The sequence below is a fragment of the Moschus berezovskii genome, chromosome 18 (assembly GCF_049115385.1).
Source record: "Moschus berezovskii isolate FMDL1 chromosome 18, NW_MosBer_1.0, whole genome shotgun sequence".
Taxonomy (NCBI): Eukaryota; Metazoa; Chordata; class Mammalia; order Artiodactyla; family Moschidae; genus Moschus; species Moschus berezovskii.
In genome coordinates this window covers 64,294,774-64,318,472 of record NC_142477.1, presented here as the reverse complement: position 1 = coordinate 64,318,472, position 23,699 = coordinate 64,294,774, and the positions used below count along the sequence as shown (strand labels likewise).

Here is a 23,699-nt window from a genome sequence, read left to right as displayed (position 1 = left end):
GTCCCAACACTCAATTTCTTCTTATATTAGTTACCTGGGAATTCAAATTGCCAACATAGACTGTTCTCCTAATTTCATCAATTTTAGAAGGATCCACATTCCCCATAAGTGGTGGCTGCGGTATCTCTCCAAGGGTTGCAATGTTGGGGTCTAGTGCTGCTGCTGGTATAGCTCCCAAACTGCCAAGGGAAACGCCCAGCTATAAAAAAATAAACACAACACGTATTTTCTGTCAGTGTCAAAAATTACCACTGTCAAGAAATCCAGAGAGGGGATATATATGTATGCAGATAGCTGGTTCATTTTACTGTTCAGTAGAAACACATTATAAAGAAACTACACTCCAATAAAAGTTAATTTAAAAACAAAACAAACAAACATACATTACGAGTCTCTCATCTTGAAGAATACTGATCAATTCAGTGAGACTGGGAAGAGACTAGGGACTCCAAATTTAAGCCAGGTATACATCTGAATTATTCAGAGTAAGGTCACAGTGGTTTTCAATGTAACAAGAAGTACAATGTATTTCTTAACTATCTGAGTATTTTAATTCTAAACTTAACATTAAAAATAACAAACAGTGACTTCTTACTATTTTTTTCCTATTAAATGGTAGTTTTAGTGATAGAGAATTCTATTCTTTGTTGACCAATGATACAATGGTATTAACTGAGTAACAGTTACATAGTCACAATAGTAAAAGATCAGTTTTCACAATCAACAGCCAGACAAAAAATAAAAGATAATTACAACTGCAAGCCATAACGGAAGCATGATTAACCTAACAATATAAAATAATTACATACAACTTTGGAAGTGCGTACACACACATGTTCTCATCTGTCCAGCCAGTCTGTCTTTTGGTTGGTGCATTTAATCCATTTACATGTAAGGCAATTATCACTATGTATGATCCTATTTGGCCTTTTACACAGTTCAAGATGTTCTCATGGCAAGTATACTGGATGGCTGGTCATTCCCTCCTCCATGCTGAAGCTGAAGCTACAGTATTTTGCTCATATGACACACACAGACGACTCACTGGAGAAGTCCCTGATGCTGGGAAAGATCGAGGGCAGAAGCAGAGGGCGTCAGAGGACGAGATGGCGGGAGAGCATCACCGAGGCAATGAACATGAACTCGGGCAAACTCTGGGAGACGGTGAGGGACAGGGAGGCCAGGCGTGCTGAAGCCCACGGGGTCACAAAGAGTCGGACAGGACTGGGCGAGTGAACAACAACAATGATCCTATTACCATTTTTCTTTTTTTTTTAGCATTTTCTTAACTGTTTTGAATTTATTCTAGTAGGTCTTTTCTTTCTCTTGTGTTTCCTGCCTAGAGAATTTCCTTATCTGTTGTAAAGCTGATTTGGTGGTGCTGAATTCTCTTTTAACTTTTGCTTGTCTGGAAAGCTTTTCATTTCTCCATCAAATCTGAACAAGAGTCTTGCTAAGTAAACTACTCTTGGTTACAGGTTCTTCTCTTTCATCACTTTAAATGTATCACACCATTCCCTTCCAGCTTGTAGAGGTTTCTGTTGAGAAATTAGCTGATAACCTATGGAAGTTCCGTTTTATCTTATCATTTTTCCTTTACTATTTTATCTTCATTTTTAATTTTCATCATTTTGATTACTATGTGTTTCGGTGTGTTCCTCCTTGGGTTTATCCTGCCTGAGACTCTCTGTCTTCCTGGACTTGGTTGACCACTTCCTTTCCCATCTTAGGGAACTTTTCAGCTATTATTTCTTCAAATATTTTCTCAGGTCCTTTCTCTCCTTCTTCTTCTGGGACCCCTATAATGAGAATGTTGGTGTATTTAATGTTGTCCCAGAGGTCTCCTAGGTTGTCTTCATTTGTTTTCATTTGTTTCTCTATATTCTGTTCTGTGGCAGTGCTTTCCACCATTCTGTCTTTCAGGTCACTTATCCATTCTTCTGCATCAGTTATCCTATTAATTCCCTCTAGTGTATTGCTCCTCTCTGTGTGTACTTTAGTCCTTCTAGTTCCTTGAGAAACATTTCTACATCTTCTCAATCTTTTCTTCCACTCTTTATCCAAGATCCTGGATCATCTTCACTATCATCATTCTGAATTCTTTTTCTGGAAGGCTGCCTATCTCCACTTCATTTGCTTGTTTTTCTGGAGTTTTACACTGTCTATTAATGTGAGACAAAACCCTCTGCTTTTTCATCCTGGTTAACTTTCTATGGTGTGGTTTTGGTTCTAGCCACTGAGGTATCGTGTTCTTGCTTCTTCTGTCTGCCCTCTGATGGATGAGGCTAAGAGGCTTGTATAAGCTTCCTGATGGGAAGGACTGGTGGCGGGAAAAACGGGGACTTGCTCTGGTGGGCAGGGTCATGCTCAGTGAAATTTTAATCCAGTTATCTGCTGATGGGGGTGTTTGCACTCCTTCTCTGTTTGTTGTTTGGCCTGAGATGACCCAGTCAAACACGGGCTCTATGGTTGGGTTAATTGTGCCATCTAAGAGGACTTACACCAAAGGGCCCTTTCCATTCCAGCACTGCTGCTGCCTGTGTCCCCATCCCCACGGCAAGCCACTGCCAACCCACACCACACAGCAGACCCTCCAACACTAGCAGGTAGATCTGGTTCAGTCTCCTGTGGGAGTCACTGCTCTGTCCCACTGGGTCTTGGCATACACAAGATTTTGTTTCTGATAAGAGTGGAGTCTCTGTTTCCCCCAGTCCTGTGAAGTCCCATAATCAAATCCCGCTGGCCTTCAAAGTCAGATTCCCTGGGGACTCCTAGTCCCTTTGTTGGCTCCCCTAGCTGGGAAGCCCTATGTGGGACTCAGAACCTTCACAACAATGGGAGAATTTCTTTGCTATTACTGTTCTCCGGTTTGTGGGCTGCCCACCTGGTGGGTATGGGATTTGATTTTATCGTCATTGTGCCCCTCCTACCGTTTCATTGTGACTTCCTGTCTTTGGACATGGAGTATCTTTTTTTGGTGGGTTCCAGGGTCCTCCAGTGGATGGTTGTCCAATAGCTAGTTGCGATTTTGGTACTTTCGCAGATGCATGCACGTTCTTTTACTCTGCCATCTTGAACTGGAAACCCTGTCAATTCTTAACTATTTGCAGTAGTTTTTAGTTCAAACATTAAGAAACATGCTTTAGTGTGAATTTAAACTTGAAAAGATAGATCTGAGAATCTGAAAATGAAACATTCTGCAGAATCATGAGAAGACTTCTTAAGAAACAAAAACATTACTACTTTCATTTTCACCTGTGCAATTTAAGTCAATTAAGATAACCAACTATATTGTTATACTGTTGCAAAACTACTAAAATTTTAACAATATTTTCTAAAGGCAAAACTACTACTTTATGAAATCAGTATCACTTAGGCTTGTCAGAGCAACCCATGTGTGATCTTTTTAAAACATCAAATCAAATTTAATCTCTGCTTAAAATCCTTTAGAATAAAATTCAAACTTCGTTCTGTGGCCTAAAGAGCCTTACTTAATCAGTGCCTTACCTGCCCCTCTAATCTCAAAACAACTATTACCCTAACCTCCCTAAACCCCTACCCCGTCACCAAACCATTCTGTACCTTGAACACACAATTTTTTCTCACTTAGGGCTTTTTACCTGGCATTCCATCTGCCCTAAAAAGCTCTTCCCTGAGCTTCTGCTGGCTGAATTCTTCAACCATCAGGTCAGTCATCCTTTCCAAGTTTTCCCCGACCTTACGGAGAGCCACATTTCCTGTCTACTGTATCACTATTTCTTCCTTCATAGTTTTTATTAACATAATCTGTGGTATCTTACTGCTAACAGACCTTAGATTTGTTGCTATCATCAAGTTATTATAACATTGTAGAAAATATCTTTAGTTCAAAACGCATGAATGATCTAGCCTCTTTCCACATGTTGCCTCTAATGACACTCCTTTTTCTCCTATCTCATCTCTGATAGTCTAACATTCAGATGATTGAGAGTCACACCTTCAATTTTTTTCCTACTGTGCAAGAGAATTATTATACACAACTAAGCTAAATCACAAATATGAGTCTTATTAGTTCTGCATGGATTTAAAACAGACTTTTCCAGGTATTCCTAGCGGTCCACCCTTTGTCTTAGAAATTTCTCCACTGGGATATAGAATTATAGATCTGGAATGGGCTTTTCCAAATCATCTAATCCAACCACTTTGTTTCTCAAATGTAAAGATCATTCAGTCTTTTCTTTAGAAAACTTTTGTCTCTCTCTTCTTTGCACTATACCATTCTTCAACACTTGTGCCATTTGACATGGTAACCACCAATCACATAGCGCTATCTGAATTTTAATTAAAATTCAGTGCCTCAGTCACACCAGTCAAATTTGAAGTGTTCAACAGCCACATGCTGCTAATGGTTTCTATACTACATAGTATAGATTCAGACATCTCCATCATAGCAGAAAGATCTACTGGATATGGCTGTTCTGTAACAATACAACTACCCTTCTTTAGATTAGTCTCTATTTTGGCCCTGGTCCAAACAACCTAAATATTGGGTTAGCCAAAAAGTTCGTTCAGGTTTTTCCGTAAGATGTTATGAAAAACCCACACAAACTATTTGGTCAACCCAATACTTAAGAGTGCCCTTTCGGTCTTTGAGGGGATAAAGATGATCTGGACTCCCAATATAAAACTTCTGCCTTCTGACATAGAAACCTCAGCCTCCCTGAAGATTATATAGACTTAATCTTAATCTCCCTATTAAGTAGAAACCTTATGAAAAGTTTCGTTCATTCTTATCAAAGAGTGAACTTTTTTAATGTCTAGAAAAGAAATGTTCTAGGCAGAGAATAAATAAATATTCCAAGGCAGAAATATATTTGGTATCTCCAAAAAACAAGGCCAATACGACTGAAGTAGAGGGGAAACAAGCAGGGAAAAAAGGTCAGAGAAGTAGCCAGGAGCCAATTCACAAAGGGCCACCTTTCCCGCGTTTTATAACTTCATGAAATAAGTTATATAATAATAGATACCTATAGCTGAATTAAAAGGAATCATTTCCCATCAAAGCAACAAATTAAATAATAAAAACTTTACACTGTTGATAAATAAACCTAAAAATGTTCACAGTAGCAAGACAGTATTTTCTGAGGAGGAGGAAAAAAAGATGGTGATTCAGGAATCTTAAAAATGCCAAAACATAACCAAACTCAAATTTCTAAAAAGCCCAATTCAAATGATCAGATGTTAAAGTAAAAAGCACTTTCCCCCCATGGATCATAACATAGGTCTCCAGTAGAACAATGTCATGTAAAAATCCTAAAATCTTGCACTTCCAAGTTTCAAAAATCACTTCTAAAACCTGTGTAGTACTATATTTCATTTACAGTGTTGTGTTTGTTTCGGTGTATAGCAAAGTGATACAGTCATATATATATATATATGAATTAACAAAAGCAGTTCCCATCTTTTAACGGGGTGCTCATGGTTTATCACATAAATGGCGTTATTTTGAGAGAGGGATAACTTAGTAGGTATGGCATTGGGTTTTTTTTTCTTTTTGCAGCCTGAGGCAGTTGTAAAATTACTTAATGTAGCTTTATTTTTTCATCTGGTGAAATTTTAACTGTTAATGTTTTTGGCATTGTGCTTTGTACCATTTATTAAATAAAAATTTTAAAAAAAAAGTTCAAGGGAAAGTTAGTTTACCTATGAAAGTTAAAGTAAGTCCTTCTGAAAGGTGATATTTGGAGAAGAAGCCAGCATACGGGATGAGCATTTTGGGCAGAAAGGACAGCAGTTATAAATCTGGGCGATGGGAATGAACTTAGCTTTCTCTAGAAGCAGAAAGAAAGTTCATGTGACTGGAATGGAGCAGATGAAGGAGAGATTGGAGTAGCTAATGAATGATAGGGGCTTCCCTGGTGGCTCAGAGGTTAAAGCGTCTGCCTCCAATGCGGGAGACCCGGGTTCGATCCCTGGGTCGGGAAGATCCCCTGGAGAAGGAAATGGTAACCCACTCCAGTATTCTTGCCTGGAGAATCCCATGGACGGAGAAGCCTGGTAGGCTACAGTCCACGGGGTCGCAAAGAGTCAGATACGACTGAGCGACTGAACGGAATGAATGACAGGAAAGAAGATTAGACACGCAGATGTAAGCAGGTGGCCTGATCTTATAGGTCCTTACAAGAGTTTGAATTTTGTTCTAAGTGTAGTTGGAAATCAACTTTGATAGAGAAATAAGCCTGAAATTAAATGACTGTGCTTTTGCCTCATGTAGCATAAGGGCCTGGAAATAAGATTAGCAAGTAATATGTGTATCTCATTCACTTTGCTGTACAGCAGACACTAACACAACACTGTTTAGCAACTACACTCCAATAAAAATTTAAAAAAAATTTTTTTAAATAAAATAAAAAAAAATAAAACCTGGGTAAATTAAGTAACTGTAATCATAAAGTTTACTGGTTCACTCCTTAATAAGCCAGTACCACAAAGCTAAATACAACTTTCAATTAAAGTGAGTTTTGCATTTTGTCTTGGATTTTTGCAGAAAAAAATGACTCTTCTTATAAAATAAATGACCAGAATCTTTTATATAAACCAAGAACTCAGTAACAGCACGTCTTTTTTTTAGCACCACTTGGAAATCACAAAGGAGGCATTAAATTATGCTTAGTTAACGAGAAACTATTTTTACCACGTTACATTTTCTCAGTATCAGACAAAAGTTTCTCTGAGATGTTTTTTTCCCATCACCAAGGTAGTAAATTATTTCATATTTTTCAAAAGGATTTAGTCCTCCTGAACTAGGAAATACAGGTACCTAGACGCTCCAATTCCTCATGCTATCTACAATGCTGGGTTCCAGTAACTGATTTACTAATGAATAATATACTTCAGTTCTCAAATTTAAATGAGTCCCCAATTACTTCATAAGCAATGCAAAAAGGCATTTCAGGTCAGTGACAACATGAGGAAAAAATCAGGCAGACATTTCAATCAAATCCTCTCCATTAAAAAAACTGTATTTAAAATATAAACAGCAACTTGCCTGGTGGTCCAGTGGTTAAGACTCTGCGCTCCCAATGCAGGGAGTGCAGGTTCAGCCCCTGGTTGGGGAACTAAGACGCCACATGCTGGCTGACGCAACCAAAAAATAAATTAATAAAAATAAAATAGAAATAGTTGTCTAAGCTCTTTACAAAAAAAAAAAGAATTTTCTGAGCTCTTTACTTAGCCGATTACACAGTTAAATGTTCACCCCTTTTAGAAGAGGGTGTATCATCTCATACTTACTGTAGTTAAGGGATTTGGAGTCGGTATGGGAAGCAAGCCTGCACCAGGCATCAGACTTGTCATGGTTGGAGCAGGAGCCAATAAAGAGAGGGCTTTGGCTTCCTCTGGGATTTTACCTGCAGAGGCAAGTTCCAAACATTACAGAAAGCAGAAACACCACACAACTTTACACTATGATTTTACAATTACCCTTGCACTTAAAAAATAATAATAATAAATGAATCTATCAGATCCATATAAAGAAATAAATAAGAACTTAAGTCTTTCCTTTTACCCTGCTCTACTAGGAAAAATAAAAGTGAGCAAAATTTCAAAGACTAGCAATCTCATTAATGGAACATTATTTTAAAAATTGAATAATGTAGACAATTATTTAACACTTTGAGCTATGGGTCACCTGTACTGGAAACTTAATGTTCATGAACCAAACGATATCAAGCATGGACGCTTTTCCAGGACGGTGTTTTCGCGGTGATCGAAAGTTGTGTTACACATGACAACCGTTCGTGTTGGCTGCATCACTAATAGCACACAGAACATCAGATACAGAAAAGAAGAACATTTTTTAAAGTTTAATCCCCAGAAATGGCAAATAACCAAATTAGTCAAAAAAAAGAAAAAGAAAAAAACAAATATGTGCGAATTGAAATTTATTCCCGAGTGTCCCTATCCTGTTAATTTAAACTACCTACTTGTGATGCAAACAATTTTGATAATCTTCCAATAGATTCCATTTAATTTCAAGCAGACAGAAAAAAACAAAAGCTACTGCATGTAACCAGCTTCTATTGAAAAGGAAGCCTACACCCATTCAGTTAACAAGGCATCTCACCAACAATGTCAGAGATGACCAAAAAAATCCAGTTCCAAAGAATATATACGCCTTGGGAAACTATCATTTTTGGAAATAACTAAAAAAACTTCCCTGAGTCTCAGGAAATTTCTTAAATTACTGACTTTTAGAACCAATTTATGTATACTTATCTGAAGAGGGGAGGTTAATGCCTAAATGTCTTCCTTATAATAAGCAGCTTAAGTGCCTAATAATAATAAAAATAACATTAAAATAACCCTAGATACTAAGAAGAAATCCCTACAAGTAAAAAAATGAAAATTTACTCTGAATTAAGTCCATCAATTTGCCACATTTAATTACTGAATTCTAATCAATCAGTTTTGATAAAGACTATGACTTTCACACATTTTTTTCTGCTTTCTCTTAACCCTTTGAAAAGAAAATTTCTAAGAAAAATTGACTATACACAGCAATTTCAGAAGAACTACTCATACATAATTATGTGTTATTTGACCAAACATTTCTATTATGAATTCTTCAAAGTAATTTAAAACACTGTACAAAGTCACACCAAATTGCAACTAGCATATGGAATAAATTTTCAAGAAAGCACAACGCTGGGTATCAGTGGCAAAATTCTACTTAATACAACCAGATGTGCAGGGATAAATCTCTAAAAAAAACTTGAATGTACTTCTAAACGTGGATGAAATTCAAGATGAATTTTAAAATTTGCTTTAAATAGTGGTTATACCTTATTCACAGGAATAGAAAAATTACACTTTCTTAGCTTTAGCAAATGTCTATTTATTCTAAGTCTATATAACCTTAATTTACTAATTTCAAAAACAAAGTCATTTTATTATTTCAGTAAATTCTGCATAAGCACAGATTTTAACATGCATAAAGATTAAAAGGTGGGAGGATCTTACTTGAAGACATCGAATAATAATTTATTTTGTATTTATTAGTTACTAGCATTAAGACATGTATCTGTATACTCACATATATATTATACTATTTACATTGCTATCAAACCTGTTTTATCTGTGAAAAGTAAGTATTCTTTCTTTTTTGAATATTTGTAAAACCTGAACAAAACTCGATAAATCAACTGAGGTCCTAAGGTACAAATCCTATGCTTCACTACCCTAATTCATGCACCTAAAAAACTAAAGAATTTCAATTTAGTAATGTCCCAATTTAAGATTACCTGTTGACTGAATAAGCAAAACTATACACACAAAACAGTCCAGAAAGGCTATACCAACAAAAAAGGGTATTTAACCTAGGCCAAAAGTTGATTGCTTAAAGTCATTCACTTTTGGCTTAAAAATAGTTGTCAGTAGGATATCTGACTCTCACTGCCTCTCACAACATAATGAACTATTTTAAGTATTAAGTCTAACTAAAAGCACAATATGTATTATTCTTATTACTATTAAAGATAATCCAAAAGTCCCATTGCTTAATTTCCAAGATAAAATTCTACCAAATTTATCCTCCAAATACTATCAGAATATATAAAAGCATAAAGCAAATTAAGTACTTAGCATTTTTCCCAAACTGTACTCATCAAAGACAACTGAGAGGAAAACAATGTCTCTCAGGCATCCTAATCTCAGAATCTATTTAAAAACAAGTAGTCTCTGAACATTTTTCAACCAAAAATTCAAGCAAAGAAATACATACGCAAGTAAATATTCAACAGTTTCTCAAGTATCCATTCCCCACAGAGGCAACTAAAAGTGTTTTGTTTTTAAATCAATGTTATTTTCTATAACAAATATCATAAAGGTGAAAAGTCTCTTCTTGTTCTCTACCCCCAGAATGTTATAAGAAATTTACTTATTTTCCTCGATGATTGTGTATGCCTAAAATTCTAAGGGAGAAGGATGAAAATTAGAAGTTATCAGTTGGTCTTTATGAGAGTTGCAGACTTGGGAGAAAACTGCAAAAATGTTACATTGAGATAAAAAACCTGCTCCTAAATAAGAATCTCACCACTGTTTTAGTGTTTCGGGAATAAAATGTACCCGATCAGTTTATAAACACCAATTGAAACTAGCACTGAGCTTCATGAAACTGTATACTAATTTACTGTGAAAACTTATGTTAAGGATGAGTTCTACCAATCATCTCCCAATATAATTTGCAATGCAATGTTATGAACTCTTAATGGAATACCATTTACAAAGAACTGGAAAACCAGCTCACAAGTTAAAGTGAGAGAGATTTAACAAAACAAAACAAAAAAAAAAAAAAGGGACAAAATAAAGAAAAAGAAATGAAATCAAAGTAAAACAATAAAAAACAGAGACAGGGCGTCCATCTTCTGCGGTTCAGACTCCGATCTCATTTCCCCAATGAAGGTTTCACTTGACGGCAGGTTTAGTGGCATGGCAAACAATGCCTAACTCAGGCAAGTGTAACAGGTCTGCCTTGGCCAGTCTAGTCATCTAATAATGCACAAATATCACATAGAGAAAACATACAAAACCAAATTAATAGTCAAAATCCATCTACCAGAAAATGTGGACATAAACTTATGACTGATGATTAGGTTGACACCCTATCTTTGACCTTATCTTTTTCTAAGTGTTAACATTTATAAAAAGAAATCTGAGATGCACGCAACAACAAAAAGAGGTCATATCTGGACGAGTATAATGAAAGTATAACATTTTATTTTGAAGTGGCATGTTTTATTAACAATAGCTAATGCTACTTAATATGTATGAAACTATTACACATCCAACATTACTTAAACAGCTTAGGATCTTCTCACAATACTATCGTCTGAATTAAAAACAAAAAACAAAACAAAAAAAAACAGCAAAATGAAAGAAACTGATAAAAAAGTGTTACAACTTTTTTCTATGGTTCTTTCATTTCTTTCATAATGCTGTTTCTATAACATCAAGGAAAGAATACAATCAGTGAAGTAAATGGAAGACTGCTTACAGCACCACAGTACATCTCCTCTTACAGAACTTACTCCACTGGAACTCTTTCCTTTGATTTACTTCAAATTTACTTCCCTATCTTTTTTAATACAATACATTATTACTTTGCTTGCAGTGCATAATCAGATCTTTTAATAGTTCACTGTGACATTCTTCAGGTTCTATGAATTCATCTCTGTTGTACTAGTTCAATGAGAAATGTGTATCTGAATGTTTTTCCAATACCAATTATTTTATAGGTTCATGTTCTAAAATACAACTAAACTGGAATAAAAATATGAATTTTCATGTTCAAAAATAGTGAAATTTTGTCTCAAAATGTTGATACTAAAAATATTCAAGTCATTACAATAAATATGCAGTTAATTCTATCAAGTAAAACAGACAAAAAAAGGAACCTCTATATGCCCATAATCTTGAAGATTGATAACAATGGTCACTTTTCAAATATTTGAAAAATTCTATGGGAATACAGCAAGGTTCCAGCAGAGCCATGCTAACAAAATTCTTCCTTCCAGTTCAATAACAAGCTATAATCACACAAGATCTGTGCTGCCGGTGGCATAATTTTTTGATACACTTAATATTCCCATTAATAAACCTTCTACTTTTTTCCCATGCAGTTTACTTGGTGTGCACTTGGTGTGCAAACTAAACCATTACCCGCTCGCTCTTTCCTCACCTTGTTCTCCAATTTTAGGGTCGTTGTGCGCTTACAGATTAGTAGATAAGAATAGATTTAAGCAAATAATTAACTTCAGTTCATTTTTATTCTCCCTACCCCACTCTAATCCCCAGGCATGGGAAAAACACTTTCAAATTTATCTGAAAACTCCAGAAGGTCCTATTCTGGGACTTCAGAAATAACATCAGTGTATCTGACTGTAATGTTTTTGACATCCCAGAACAGGCATTCTGAAATATGCAAAAAAACTTAAAAGTGCAGCAAACTGTTTACTATACACTATTTTAATGTTAGCCTGGTTTCTAAAACTGGTTTTAAAACATTACATATGAAAACTCATTAGACTGCTTCAGGTAAAAATTTTATGCTGTAAAACAGTTACCACAAGCCACCAGTGAAAATATATTTTAAAGACATTTAAATTATAATAACCAATTATAAAATCCATGTATATATGCCACAATCAGTGCTCTGAATAAAAGTTAATTACACACCAGAACTTTCAAATTCAGTTAGTGGCTCTGTAAACATCAGTTACTAAAAAAATTTGCATTAATAATAATTAGCTCTTAAAGCAGGTTAAGTCATAAACTAATGAATTACTATAAGGCCTTTGGCCTTGTTACCCCTTCAAACAACTATTTCCTTGATGGACACTTTGGAAAATTGTTTTCCATTGTTTTTCTTTAATTGCCATCACCACCCCCAACCCTAGCTCCCTGGCCTCCACCCCCGCAAAAGAAGTCAGTAAAATAAATTTCAGTTGCACAGCAAACAATTACAGTGAATAAGAAATAATGGTTTCATTAAAAAGGTAAATTACCTTAAGAAGATACTGTAAACCTTAAAATATGAATATTTTTCTTCAACATAATTACCACCTAACCCCCACTTAGCAAAATGTGTACACTGTTTTTATTTATAAAATTTCATTAATATTGTATACACAAGGGCAAAGGATCACTTATTTAAACATTTTAAATAGTTTCCTCTACCAATTTAATTTCAGAAAGCTTGCTTTAAACTTGCAAATACAATAGAGCAAAGTAAACCAAAGAAGGCAAGCAATTTAAAAAATGTTTAATGTCTAGCTATAATATCTCAAATATACATAATAAAGTAACCATTTTAATATATTTTATTATTAGGTAAAATCCTTTCCATATCCAAATTTCATTCTTACACACACATACCATATCTACTTGCCAATTTCTAGGAAAGCCAGTGGTAGTAATGGACAGGACAGAGATTAAAATAACTTAAAAAATCATATAAGATACCAACCTTCCGCACAAGGAACAACTATCAGAGCTCTGTCAATAAAAACCGTGTTAGTTAGATGCTGGGCCACACCAACACTTGATGGATCACGAAACTTAACATAACATACTTTGGAAGAAAAAGCAAGAGGTGCGTTGCTGCAAGATAAAAAGAAAAACAATTGGACTAATAAACATTAGGTTGGTTTTGTCATTTTCATTTACCATTTCTTTTTTAGATCTTTACATAATCTCACATAATCAAGACAGGAATTTCTGCTGCTAAGGCATGAAATACCAGAACGTAGCCTTTTAGATCTTTACATAATCAAGACAGGAATTTTTGTTGCTAAGACATGAAACACCAGAATTTAAGTCTTTTGATGGTGATTTGCTGTAAAGACTAAAGAGAAATCTAGACAGGCCTATAGCCCTGTTTGTTAAAAATCTGAAACTTAACACATTCTTAATTTCAGTGAAATTTGAAAATAGCTGACTTAACCCAAGGATGTTTAATTGGTGCATCCACATCAATCGGCAAAATCTCTTTCATAAAAAAAGCCCCAACTCTCAAGACTTCAAATTTTGTAACTACTTCCAATCCTTCCTAACATGATTCCTGACATTTAAATCATTAAAAACTTGACAAACATCTAAAAACAGTCAGCTAACCTGGAATTAAAATTAAATTCTTTTGCATATACTAGACTACTGCAGACCAGGCAGCATTGTGGTTTTCCAGACAAACAATTTTACAAACAAAATGTAAATATTTTATAGGCAAAAGAGAATAGATTCTTACAAGTCCTACTAGATTTAATCTAGGCAAGACTACATTAAAAAGAAGCCAGACACAGCACAGTTGAAAGCAATCTTTCCATAATATGCATCCATCATGTTAGAGTTCAAAATACACTATATGCTCATAAAGAATCATTTTCTCAACCTACCCATAACTATGTTCAATTAAAATCTGTAATTGTCTTTAGCAAGTGATAAAAGGCACAACCTAGATACATAGCTAATGTTTAACATAAATGTACAATCCTTGAAAACATTCAATCCGTCACACTAAAAAAGTAAGATCATTTGAAAAATACCAAATATGACTTGGGCAATAACAGTAATTTACTTTAGTTGACCAAACAGGTCAAGGAAGTAGACCACAATCTAGACCTAGTAAAAGGCAAAGATGAGATTTAACATCTAATTATCTATTCCAAATCTCATGTAACCTTAACCATTCAGTTAATCAAGAACTTTAAAGCCACTTTAATGTACTATCTAATTTGTAATTCCATAAATATCCACCGCTTCTTAAAATTATGATATTAACCAAACACTAAGATAAAATATATCTGCATTTAGAATTTGAAACTATATGTTGATATATTATTATTAACATAACTTAATCAGGCTAATTAAAGCAGCTAAAATAAAAATAAAACTCTACCTCTTTCTCACCCAACTGAATTTAATTCTTTCCTACCTCAGGCCATCCAATTCAAGTTTCAAGCCAGTCCTTTTCAACCTCCCCCTACTCAACACATAAGTGAAGCACTGTATGCATCTGTCATGAGATAAACACATCTGCAGGCTTCCCTGGTGGTGCAGTGGTAAAAAACCTGCCTGCCAAAGCAGGAGATGTGGGTTGCATCCCTGGGTTGGGAAGATACCCGGAGGAAACGACAACCTACTCCAGTATTTTTGCCTGGGAAATCCCATGGGCAGAGGAACATGCTGGGCTACAGCCCATGAGGTCACAGAAGAGTCAGACGTGACTTAGCGACTAAACAGCAACAACAAATACATCTGCATCCAGATTTAACTCACCTTTGTGTTGCCACATCACCAATTTAGGCCTTTCTAAGAGCTCTAAATTCCTATATCTAAGTGCCTGCTGGAATACTGCATGGTGATGGTCACAGGGCCCACCACTGAACTTAAATTCATCATCTTCCTCTATACCAATCCAGCACTTTGTCCTCATTTCACATCTCAGTTAAGGATACTACCACATCACCTAAGTCAGAAATCTGGGCGTTACTAATGTGACCATCATTAGTACTGTTCACCAAATATTTCTAAATTTCCTTCTGGCTACATAATAAAATTCTATTTCTTTTTTTCCTTGAAGTTAGGTATGGCTGTGCAATTTGGTCAATTAAATATGAGCAGAACTGAAATTGATTCCTATTCAGGAGCTTTAAGGGTCATTGCTCCGTTCTGTCCCTCTGCCACAGTGACCAGCAACATCAAAGAGATGGGTGGCTGATACATCAGCTTCATCACCAACCCCATCAATTTAGTGTAAGAAATAATCTTATGTTTTTATTAAACTACTGAGATTTATGGGTTGTTTTCATCCTTGATCCTTCTTCCTTCTTTTTCATCCAATTGGTCTTTATATCCTATGAAAATGGCCTCCCAAATATTTGTCACATTAATTCTTAAAACTGAACATTCCAAAAACTAAGATCATGGCTTCCAGTCCCATCACTTTCTGGCAAATACATGGGGACACAATGGAAACAGTGACAGACTATTTTCTTGGACTACAAAATCACTGTGGACAGTGACTGCAGCCATGAAATTAAAAAACACTTGCTTCCTGGAAGAAAAGCTATGACAAACCTAGACAGCATATCAAAAAGCAGAGACATCACTTTGCCGACAAACATTCGTCTAGTCAAAACTATGGTTTTTTCCAGTAGTCGTGTACGGATGTGAGAGTTGGATCATAAAATAGGCTGAGCGCCGAAGAATTGATGCTTTCGAACTGTGGTGCTGGAGAAGATGCTTGAGAGTCCCCTGGACAGCAAGGAGATCAAACCAGTCAATCCTAAAGGAAATTAACTCTGAATATTCTTTGGAAGGACTGATGCTGAAGTTCCAATACTCTGGCCACCTGATGCGAAGAGCCGACTCATTGGAAAAGACCCTGATGCTGGGAAAGATTGAGGGCAGGAGACAAAGGGGGGGCGACAAAGGATGAGATGGTTAGATGGCATCACAGACTTAACAGACATGAATCTGAGCAAACTCCGGGAGATAGTAAAGGACAGGGAAGCCTGTCGTGCTGCAGTCCATGGGGTTGCAAAGAGTCAGACACATCTGAGGGACAAAACAACAAATTCTTTCACTACCCTCGTTATCAATGCCTTCATTCAAGTCCTTATCATTTCTCACTGGGATTACTGTAATGGCTCCTAACCAATCACACTGCCTCCAATCTCAACTCTTTAATAATCTTCCACAAAAGGTGTTAGAATAATCTTTCTAAAACCCTAAATTTCTTCATGTCATGCTTAAATTTCCTCAGAGACACCCTTCTCGCCTCATCATTTAAAAAATCCAGGCATAAAAATACTTGCTGTTCCCAGGACACATTCTGAACCAACAGAGCCACCTTTGTACATGTTGTTTCATTTGGCTATGATGTGCTCTTACTCCCCCTTCCACTTTTCTTCAAGGCTCAAATTTCAAAGTCTTCAGAAAGTCATTTTAAAATATCAAAGTAACTAAGTACCCTCTTACATGTGCTACCAAGACATCCTATATATTTTCAGCAGTTCCCTTATGTGAAACCCCAAACAGACCTAGCAAGCTTTAAGACACAACTGATTAGTCACGTGACACAAGGGCCCATTTCACTGGTTAACCCAAAACCTGTAATTTGGGAGGCCTGACCAAATGAATTTGAACAATCAGATTCTCTCTCTGGGGCTGGAAAGTCATTTAGAGTGAGGGTTTGGGCCAGATGCCAGATGAGTGAGTACAGGTCTGCAGAGAAACTGAGCAGATACAACCAAACTGACACTACATCCTGACAGGAATAAGCAGATAGTTGCTGTGGATGCTGATACCTTCCTGGTTCCCAGTCCCAGTTTCCATGAGGCCTAATCTGTATTTTACTACTTAGGGAAATCATCTTTTTAACAATGTCACTTCCTGAGCTAGATTAGTAACACCTTCTGTCCTTGGCAGCCATCCCCCCCCCAAAAAAAATCTATTATTACAAGGAGCTATGAAGTCCCTAGCAATTACAACAAGTATACTCTCTTTTAGCACTTGAAACTAACAAGCTACCACTGAAACTGTATTTCCTAAATTGACAGAAGCTTCTTTAAAGAATGGAAACCTAAATCATCACTGTTGTAAACTACAAACATTTCCCAATACCCCTACTTGAAAATCACATCATTTCAAATTTAAAACACCCACGGGAATAAGAAATGTGGGACTGGTTAATAAACCATATGCTATGGAGATTTCAGAAGCCCAAAACCTGGTTAAAATACGCCAGTCTGTTCTGAACAGCATCACTGTAAAAGAATGGATCCTAGTGCTAAAAGCAATTTTCTTCACCATCTTCAATTACCTTCCTTAAATGGAGAGTAAGATCAACACAGTATCTACTTAATAAAAATGTATACATACAAGCTTTTCAGAAGAAGTAGTAACACTACTTTATTTTGAATATTATAAGCTAAAAAGATACAGTGTGTGTACATGCTCAATCATTTGAGTCATGTCTGACTCTGTGACCCTATGGACCATAGCTCACCAGCCTCCTCTGTCCATGGGATTCTCCAAGCAAGAATACTGGAGTGGGTTGCCATGCACTCCTCCACGGATCTTCCTGAACCCAGGGAACAAACCTGAGTCTTCTGTGTCACCTGCATTGCAGGCAAATTCTTTACCCACTGAGCCACCTGGGAAGCCAAAAAATGATACAGTGGCAAGCCCAAATACAGATATCTCAGCAATCAACTTTGTATTTATATTTATAAATGAACATATTTCCAAACGGAGAAGGCATTGGCCACCCACTCCAGTACTCTTGCCTGGAAAATCCCATGGACGGAGGAGCCTGGTGGGCTGCAGTCCATGGGGTCAACCAAAGAGTCGGACACAACTGAGCGACTTCACTTTCACTTTTCACTTTCATGCAATGGAGAAGGAAATGGCAACCCACTCCAGTGTTCTTGCCTGGAGAATCCTAGGGACAGGGGAGCCTGGTGGGCTGCCGTCTATGGGGTCGCATAGAGTCGGACACGACTGAAGCGACTTAGCAGCAGCAGCATATTTCCAAATCTTATATTTAGATCTTTCTCTCTAGTATATCTATGCTGTTAAGTAAGGTTTACTTTTTTAAAAATTAAATACAATTATCATTTCAAATGTAATCCTGAACTACAGTTTTAATTTTTAAAAGGGGTTATATATGTTACTGGTCTAAACATAATTCTCTTAAGAAAGTAACAGTACTCAAATATAGCAATTTATATTGACCTTATTTGTTAAATCAAGTCTTGCTTTTTTAAATAAAAACCTTCTACAATTACTTTTCAAAAAAAATCAGAAATTTTCACTGAGAGTTTAATGCAAAAATCACAGAACCAACTTTCTGAGCATCAGTTAAATTTCTTGGACCCTAACTGGTTATCTGGGTTTCCCAGGTGGCACAGTGGTAAAAAATCTGCTTGCCAATGCAGGAGCCGCAGGAGACTCAGGTTCAATCCCTGGGTCAAGAATATCCCGTGGAACAGGAAATGGCAACACACTCCAGTATTCCTGCCTGGAAAATTTCACGGACAGAGGTGGGGTAACAGTCCATAGGATGGCAAAGATTCGGACATGACCAAGCATGCACACACATAACTGGTTATCTAATTTTTCATTAAACATGGTGATGGCACTGTACAAGCTTTAAAAAAAACTCAATGCGGTAACACTATGACTTTCCAACACTTTATTGTATTTCTAGATGTTCTCTGAGAGTCTATCAAAAAGATGTAACGCTAGATGTTCTCTGAGAGTCTATCAAAAAGATATAACGCAAAGCTTGTAGTTTTATGTATGAAAATATTAACTGATACATAACAATTTCTCAACAGGTCTCCAGTGATACTTTGGATGACACAATTCTCCTTTCTATAAGACTCCCTTCTGATTTATTGACACCCACTAAATGCTAGAGGCCCTCCAATCACTGTGGACAATCAAAAATGCACATTTTCAAATACTTCTAGCTTAAACCCAATGACAGAATTTCAAACACACACATACACACTTGAGACTTTAAATATTATTACAATAAATAAAACTCAGCAATACTGAAAAATGCTTACTATGGGCTGAGTAAAAAAAGTTGACAGTAACAGTGCATATATATTCTTTTGACTAAACTAGATTAACATAAGGGATTCCCCGATAGCTCAGTTGGTAAAGAATCCACCTGCAATGCCAGAGACCCCAGTTCAATTCCTGGGTCAGGAAGATCCGCTGGAGAAGGGGTAGGCTACCCACTCCAGTCTTCCTGGGCTTCCCTGGTGGCTCAGCTGGTAAAGAATCCACCTGCAACGCGGGAAACCTGGGTTCGATCCCTGGGTTGTGAAGATCCCCTAGCAAAGAGAAAAGCTACCCACTCCAGTATTCTGGCCTGGAGAATTCCATGGACTGGGACTGTATAGTCCACGGGGTCACAAAGAGTCAGACAAGACTGAGTGACTTTCACTCATCTCATTCATGTTAAGATAAATACATATAAAAAGGACTGAAGAGAAACAGATGGAAATGAAGAAAGGCTTTGATAGAGACCTAGGGTCACTGGCAATGTTCCATTGTCTCTATTTTTCATAATGTGACTATACAGGCTATACTTTTACCTGGTTGACAGCTTTTACCTTATGAGTGCTTTTGAAGACTAGAAAAGCAAAGAAAACCCGCAAGCCAAAAAAAAAAAAAAAAATCAACATGGGGTTGATGGTAGAAATGAGGCCAGGTTACCCTTTAGGAGAACTTCTAGGGCGCAGAGAATCCTAGCCACGTGCTGGATGTGTTCACTGTGTGAAAACTCATCAAGCTGTATACCCTTATCCATGCACTTTTCTACACATTGCTGCTGCTAAGTCGCTCCAGTCGTGTCCGACTCTTCTCAACCCCATGGACTGCAGCCTACCAGGCTCCTCCGTCCATGGGATTTTCCAGGCAAGAGTACTGGAGTGGGGTGCCATTGCCTTCTCCATTTCTACACGTTATACCTCTATAAAAAGCTTACTGAAAAAAAGACAAAAATTTCTTACCATTGTAAATAGGTTTTCAAGATGTATGAGATTCATTTGTACTAAACAGTACTAAATTGTACTAAAATAAAAAGTCTGGATATTTGTCATCTAGCAGCACAAATAAGAATTTTTAATATTTACAATGAATGTCTACTCCAATTCTTAAATGTTTAAATAGAAATTATGGCCTCATGCCAAAAAAATTAAAATTTAATTTAAAATCTGAATTTTCGTATTAGCAACTGCATCCTTAAAATGTAAATGAGAATCTATTCTCACATTCTATTGAAGAAATATAGTTCCAAATTTAAAACAAATCAATTTCTACTCAGTTTCCAAAGATTAATCATAAAATACCATTTCCACAACACTGAAAAAAGAATTCTGTCTTCAAAACACCTACTACTGTTGCATATTTATATATTTCAGGCCAAATTTGCAAACAGAATGTAAGGACCAGCTTATGACAACTTCAGAGCAAACAGAAAACACACCACTAGAAAATCATGCTAATACTTGTGAAAAACAGGAATAGGAACTGCAAATATAGAATAACTGGTCAAAGATTTTTCCTGGCCTAGATGTACTACATTTATGTTACAATTTTGCAAAATGCATTACAGTTGGTGACACAGTAACTCTGTTTCAATGCACTGTTTAAATAACCAGCTTTTTTATTCTCTTACACTTTTAAACTCCAAGCAACTAACATCTGATTTCAAAAAATAGCCCATTTTACTAAATGTCAGATAACTGGCAGCATATTGCCACCCAAAAGCATTTTCCAACCACGTGAGTGGTGTTATGTTCCCAATGAAGAATATTCTGTGATATATTTCTTCTGCCCATAAGATACATTATCACAACCTTGAAAACAAGGTGAGTTTACAAAGGTTTAGTACAAAATATTTTACTATTTGATTCCAATTCGTTCAGAATACAGCAACCCTCCAAACAGTTCTCAATTATTCCAAAATGTTCTGAGCGTCTAAACGAAGAGAAAGCTTAAAGCACTTTCAAAATTTTCTAAGACAGCCAAAGCTATATATGTGATGAGGAGTCAATAAAGATGTATGTGCACCCACTTATGAACTATTTTTGGCAAAACTGTATTACCGAATCTATTCATGTGGAAACAATTTATATAGCCAAGATGAATCATTTTACAACACAAACTACAAGACAAAATATCAATGTCATGAAAAGCTTTTAAGAAGATGATTGGGGAAAAAAAGGGGTGTGAGGGGGCAGAGTGGGAAGTAGTCCTAGATAAAAGAAAATAATCAAACGTACTGACTGATCTCTGATTATTTCTGTATCAGAAAAAGAAAATGGAGAAAAGGCGTTGTCAGACTACCTGAAAAACTTTAGATGTTATATATTGTCAATGTCAAATTTCTTGGATATATTAACAGTACTGTGGTAAAGTAGGAGATATACATAAGAGATTTAAGTGTTGAGGAGTGAATAGTCAAGGGATGTGTGTGGGGGTGTGTGTGTATGTAGAGGTGGGGAGAGGGAGATAGAAATCTGTGGCTAACTAAATACAGATGAAGGGAACATGGGAGTTATTCTTTCAGCATTTCTGTATGCATGAAATACTTCGAAACAAAAATGAGAAGAAAAACTTAAGTAAAATTTAAAAACCCAAACACCAACTTTTATCACTATCTATGCAGTAACATTGCGGTATAGTTAGAGAAAACTAAAGGAAAATAGATCTACATGCATCACTATGAAATAGCCCAAAAAATCAAACACAATCTTTTTAAAAAGAGAAATCTTAGGCAATTACTATCCCTTTCTTCAAAAGATTTTGACAAAATGAATAAAACACTGAGAAATTTTCATATTCTGGACACTAGTTTTTAAAAGTTCATGCCCGTAAGAAAATAAACAACCCTGAAACCTCTTACAAATTTTGTGAGCTGATACTACCGTACAAGGGAAATCTTACTTCAAAGTACACTACCTGGGAAGTGTCTGAGAACAGCGACTGCCATTCCAAATCTGGGCTTCTAGAAGTATACAGCAGGAACAATCCTGCACAGATTACTGTTTTTTGTGAAAGGTTTAGGGCAGTGTGACCTTCTAGGAGGAAATTTTTTTAATCCGATGCCAAAAGGGTGAACAGACATGAATCGTTAACAACATGGATGGGCTCGGTTAGATTAACCTCTGAAGATGCTAAATTTGTGAACACAGGTCTAAGAACAACTTTAACCCTAATTCTATTTGTCATCAGCCGCAGGCTTCCCTGTCAGCAACATCGGCCTAAGAATCGGACAGTTTCTCAGGCGCAGTCTCCGCGATTTTCCACTGCAAACGCCCCATCAGGCGCTTGCCATGAGGACTATTCCGGGCCCACCTGCGGCCATCTTAAGTGAGGGAAAAAAGCGGGGAAAAAAACGGAGGAAGCCGGGCACTGAATTCGAGGACTCGGCGACGACCACTGGCAGGGAGGCACGAAAAGGCAACCCCTCGAAATCCTCTGTAAGGATTCCGTGCAAAGATCAGCCTCCGAAAGCCGACTAACAAGGAAAACAGAAGCCGGGGGCTGGGGCCGCGCTGCCCCAATCAAACATGGGCACCGAGGGAAAGCCGGAGGTCACGTGACGGGGCAGCGCGCCGCCGCCCGCACTCGCCCCCTCGCCTGGGCGCCCGAGGCCCCGCGCGAGCCCGCGCCCCTCCCCCAGCCGAGCTTCAGCACTTACTCGGGCGGGTAGAGCCGCAGCTCCTCGATTTCTCCTAGGAAGGAAAAAAGCGTCCGCATCTGCTCGCTCGTCACCGCAGAGGACAGATTTGTCACCTGAATCACCGCCGTAGGGGTGAGGCCGAAGCCTAAGCCCAAGCCGAAGCCGCCGGCGCTATTCATCCTGACCCGCGCTGCCGCTGCCTCCCTCCCCAACGTCTACAACGCGTCAGCGCCGGAGCCGGGAAAGGGGAGACCGCGCGGCCGCGAGCGCGCCCCCGCTGGCGGATTCACGGCGACGGGCAGGTCTAGCCGCCCGTTTGACAACTCCCCTGCTCTCCGGGCTGCGCGCGCCAACCGGAAGCGTCACCCTGGCAACCCGGCGGATCTCGCGAGTCTGCAGCCTGGGGCTCTCGGGTGTGTAAGGCTGTTGGTCCTGCTGCACTCCTCCCCACCGAGATTTTGCTTGAGGGTTTCCCCGGTTACGACTCCATCAAATTCTTGCGCTCCTGTAAACACAAGAGACCCACCTCTTTCCAGTCTTTACAGTAGCTAAGATTGCGAAGTCAAGAGGCCTGCTGGTACAAAGCTGTTAAGAAGGAATGACTCTCGAGCATCGCAGATAAATACTTGGCTGAACTATAACGTGTCAGTATTATATTCACGCAGCTCCTCCTCCCCACCTATATAAATAACAAATTGACCGGCGTCCTATTCATAAAAAAACTTAGAAAATTTTACGAAACGTAAATTTAGACGGAATTAAGGAAGGAGGCAGTATGATGAAGGCTATGCGATTGTCGTCTGTAACTTAATTTTTTAGCTCCTTCCGCAGGTGTTAATATTTGAGTGTTATGTACTGGACAGACAAGAACACATTAAGGACATTTACAGAAGATCCACACAGACTTTGCAACCTAACGAGACACAGTGGGGGCAGCTATTCCCAAAATGCCATC

The 23,699-nt window shown here is 37.5% G+C and overlaps 1 protein-coding gene across 6 annotated transcripts in view; it reads right to left on the bottom strand.

The window, feature by feature from the left end:
* The window catches only part of SREK1 (splicing regulatory glutamic acid and lysine rich protein 1), a 48,365-nt gene extending 25,282 nt beyond the window's left edge, over window positions 1–23,083 (bottom strand). For 2 of the 6 annotated variants that reach the window (XM_055421955.2, XM_055421957.2), the window contains exons 1-4: window positions 22,763–23,083; window positions 13,004–13,137; window positions 7,273–7,388; window positions 35–199 (exon numbers count right to left, since the gene is read on the bottom strand). In XM_055421955.2, the coding sequence (XP_055277930.1) occupies window positions 35–199; window positions 7,273–7,388; window positions 13,004–13,137; window positions 22,763–22,923 (576 nt within the window). In that variant the 5' untranslated portion in view covers window positions 22,924–23,083. Of the gene's footprint in view, window positions 1–34; window positions 200–7,272; window positions 7,389–7,669; window positions 10,528–13,003; window positions 13,144–22,762 lie in introns of those variants that run through there. The other 4 variants (XM_055421954.2, XM_055421956.2, XM_088827734.1 and 1 more) reach the window with 4 other exon arrangements.
* Window positions 23,084–23,699: the final 616 nt, after the last annotated feature.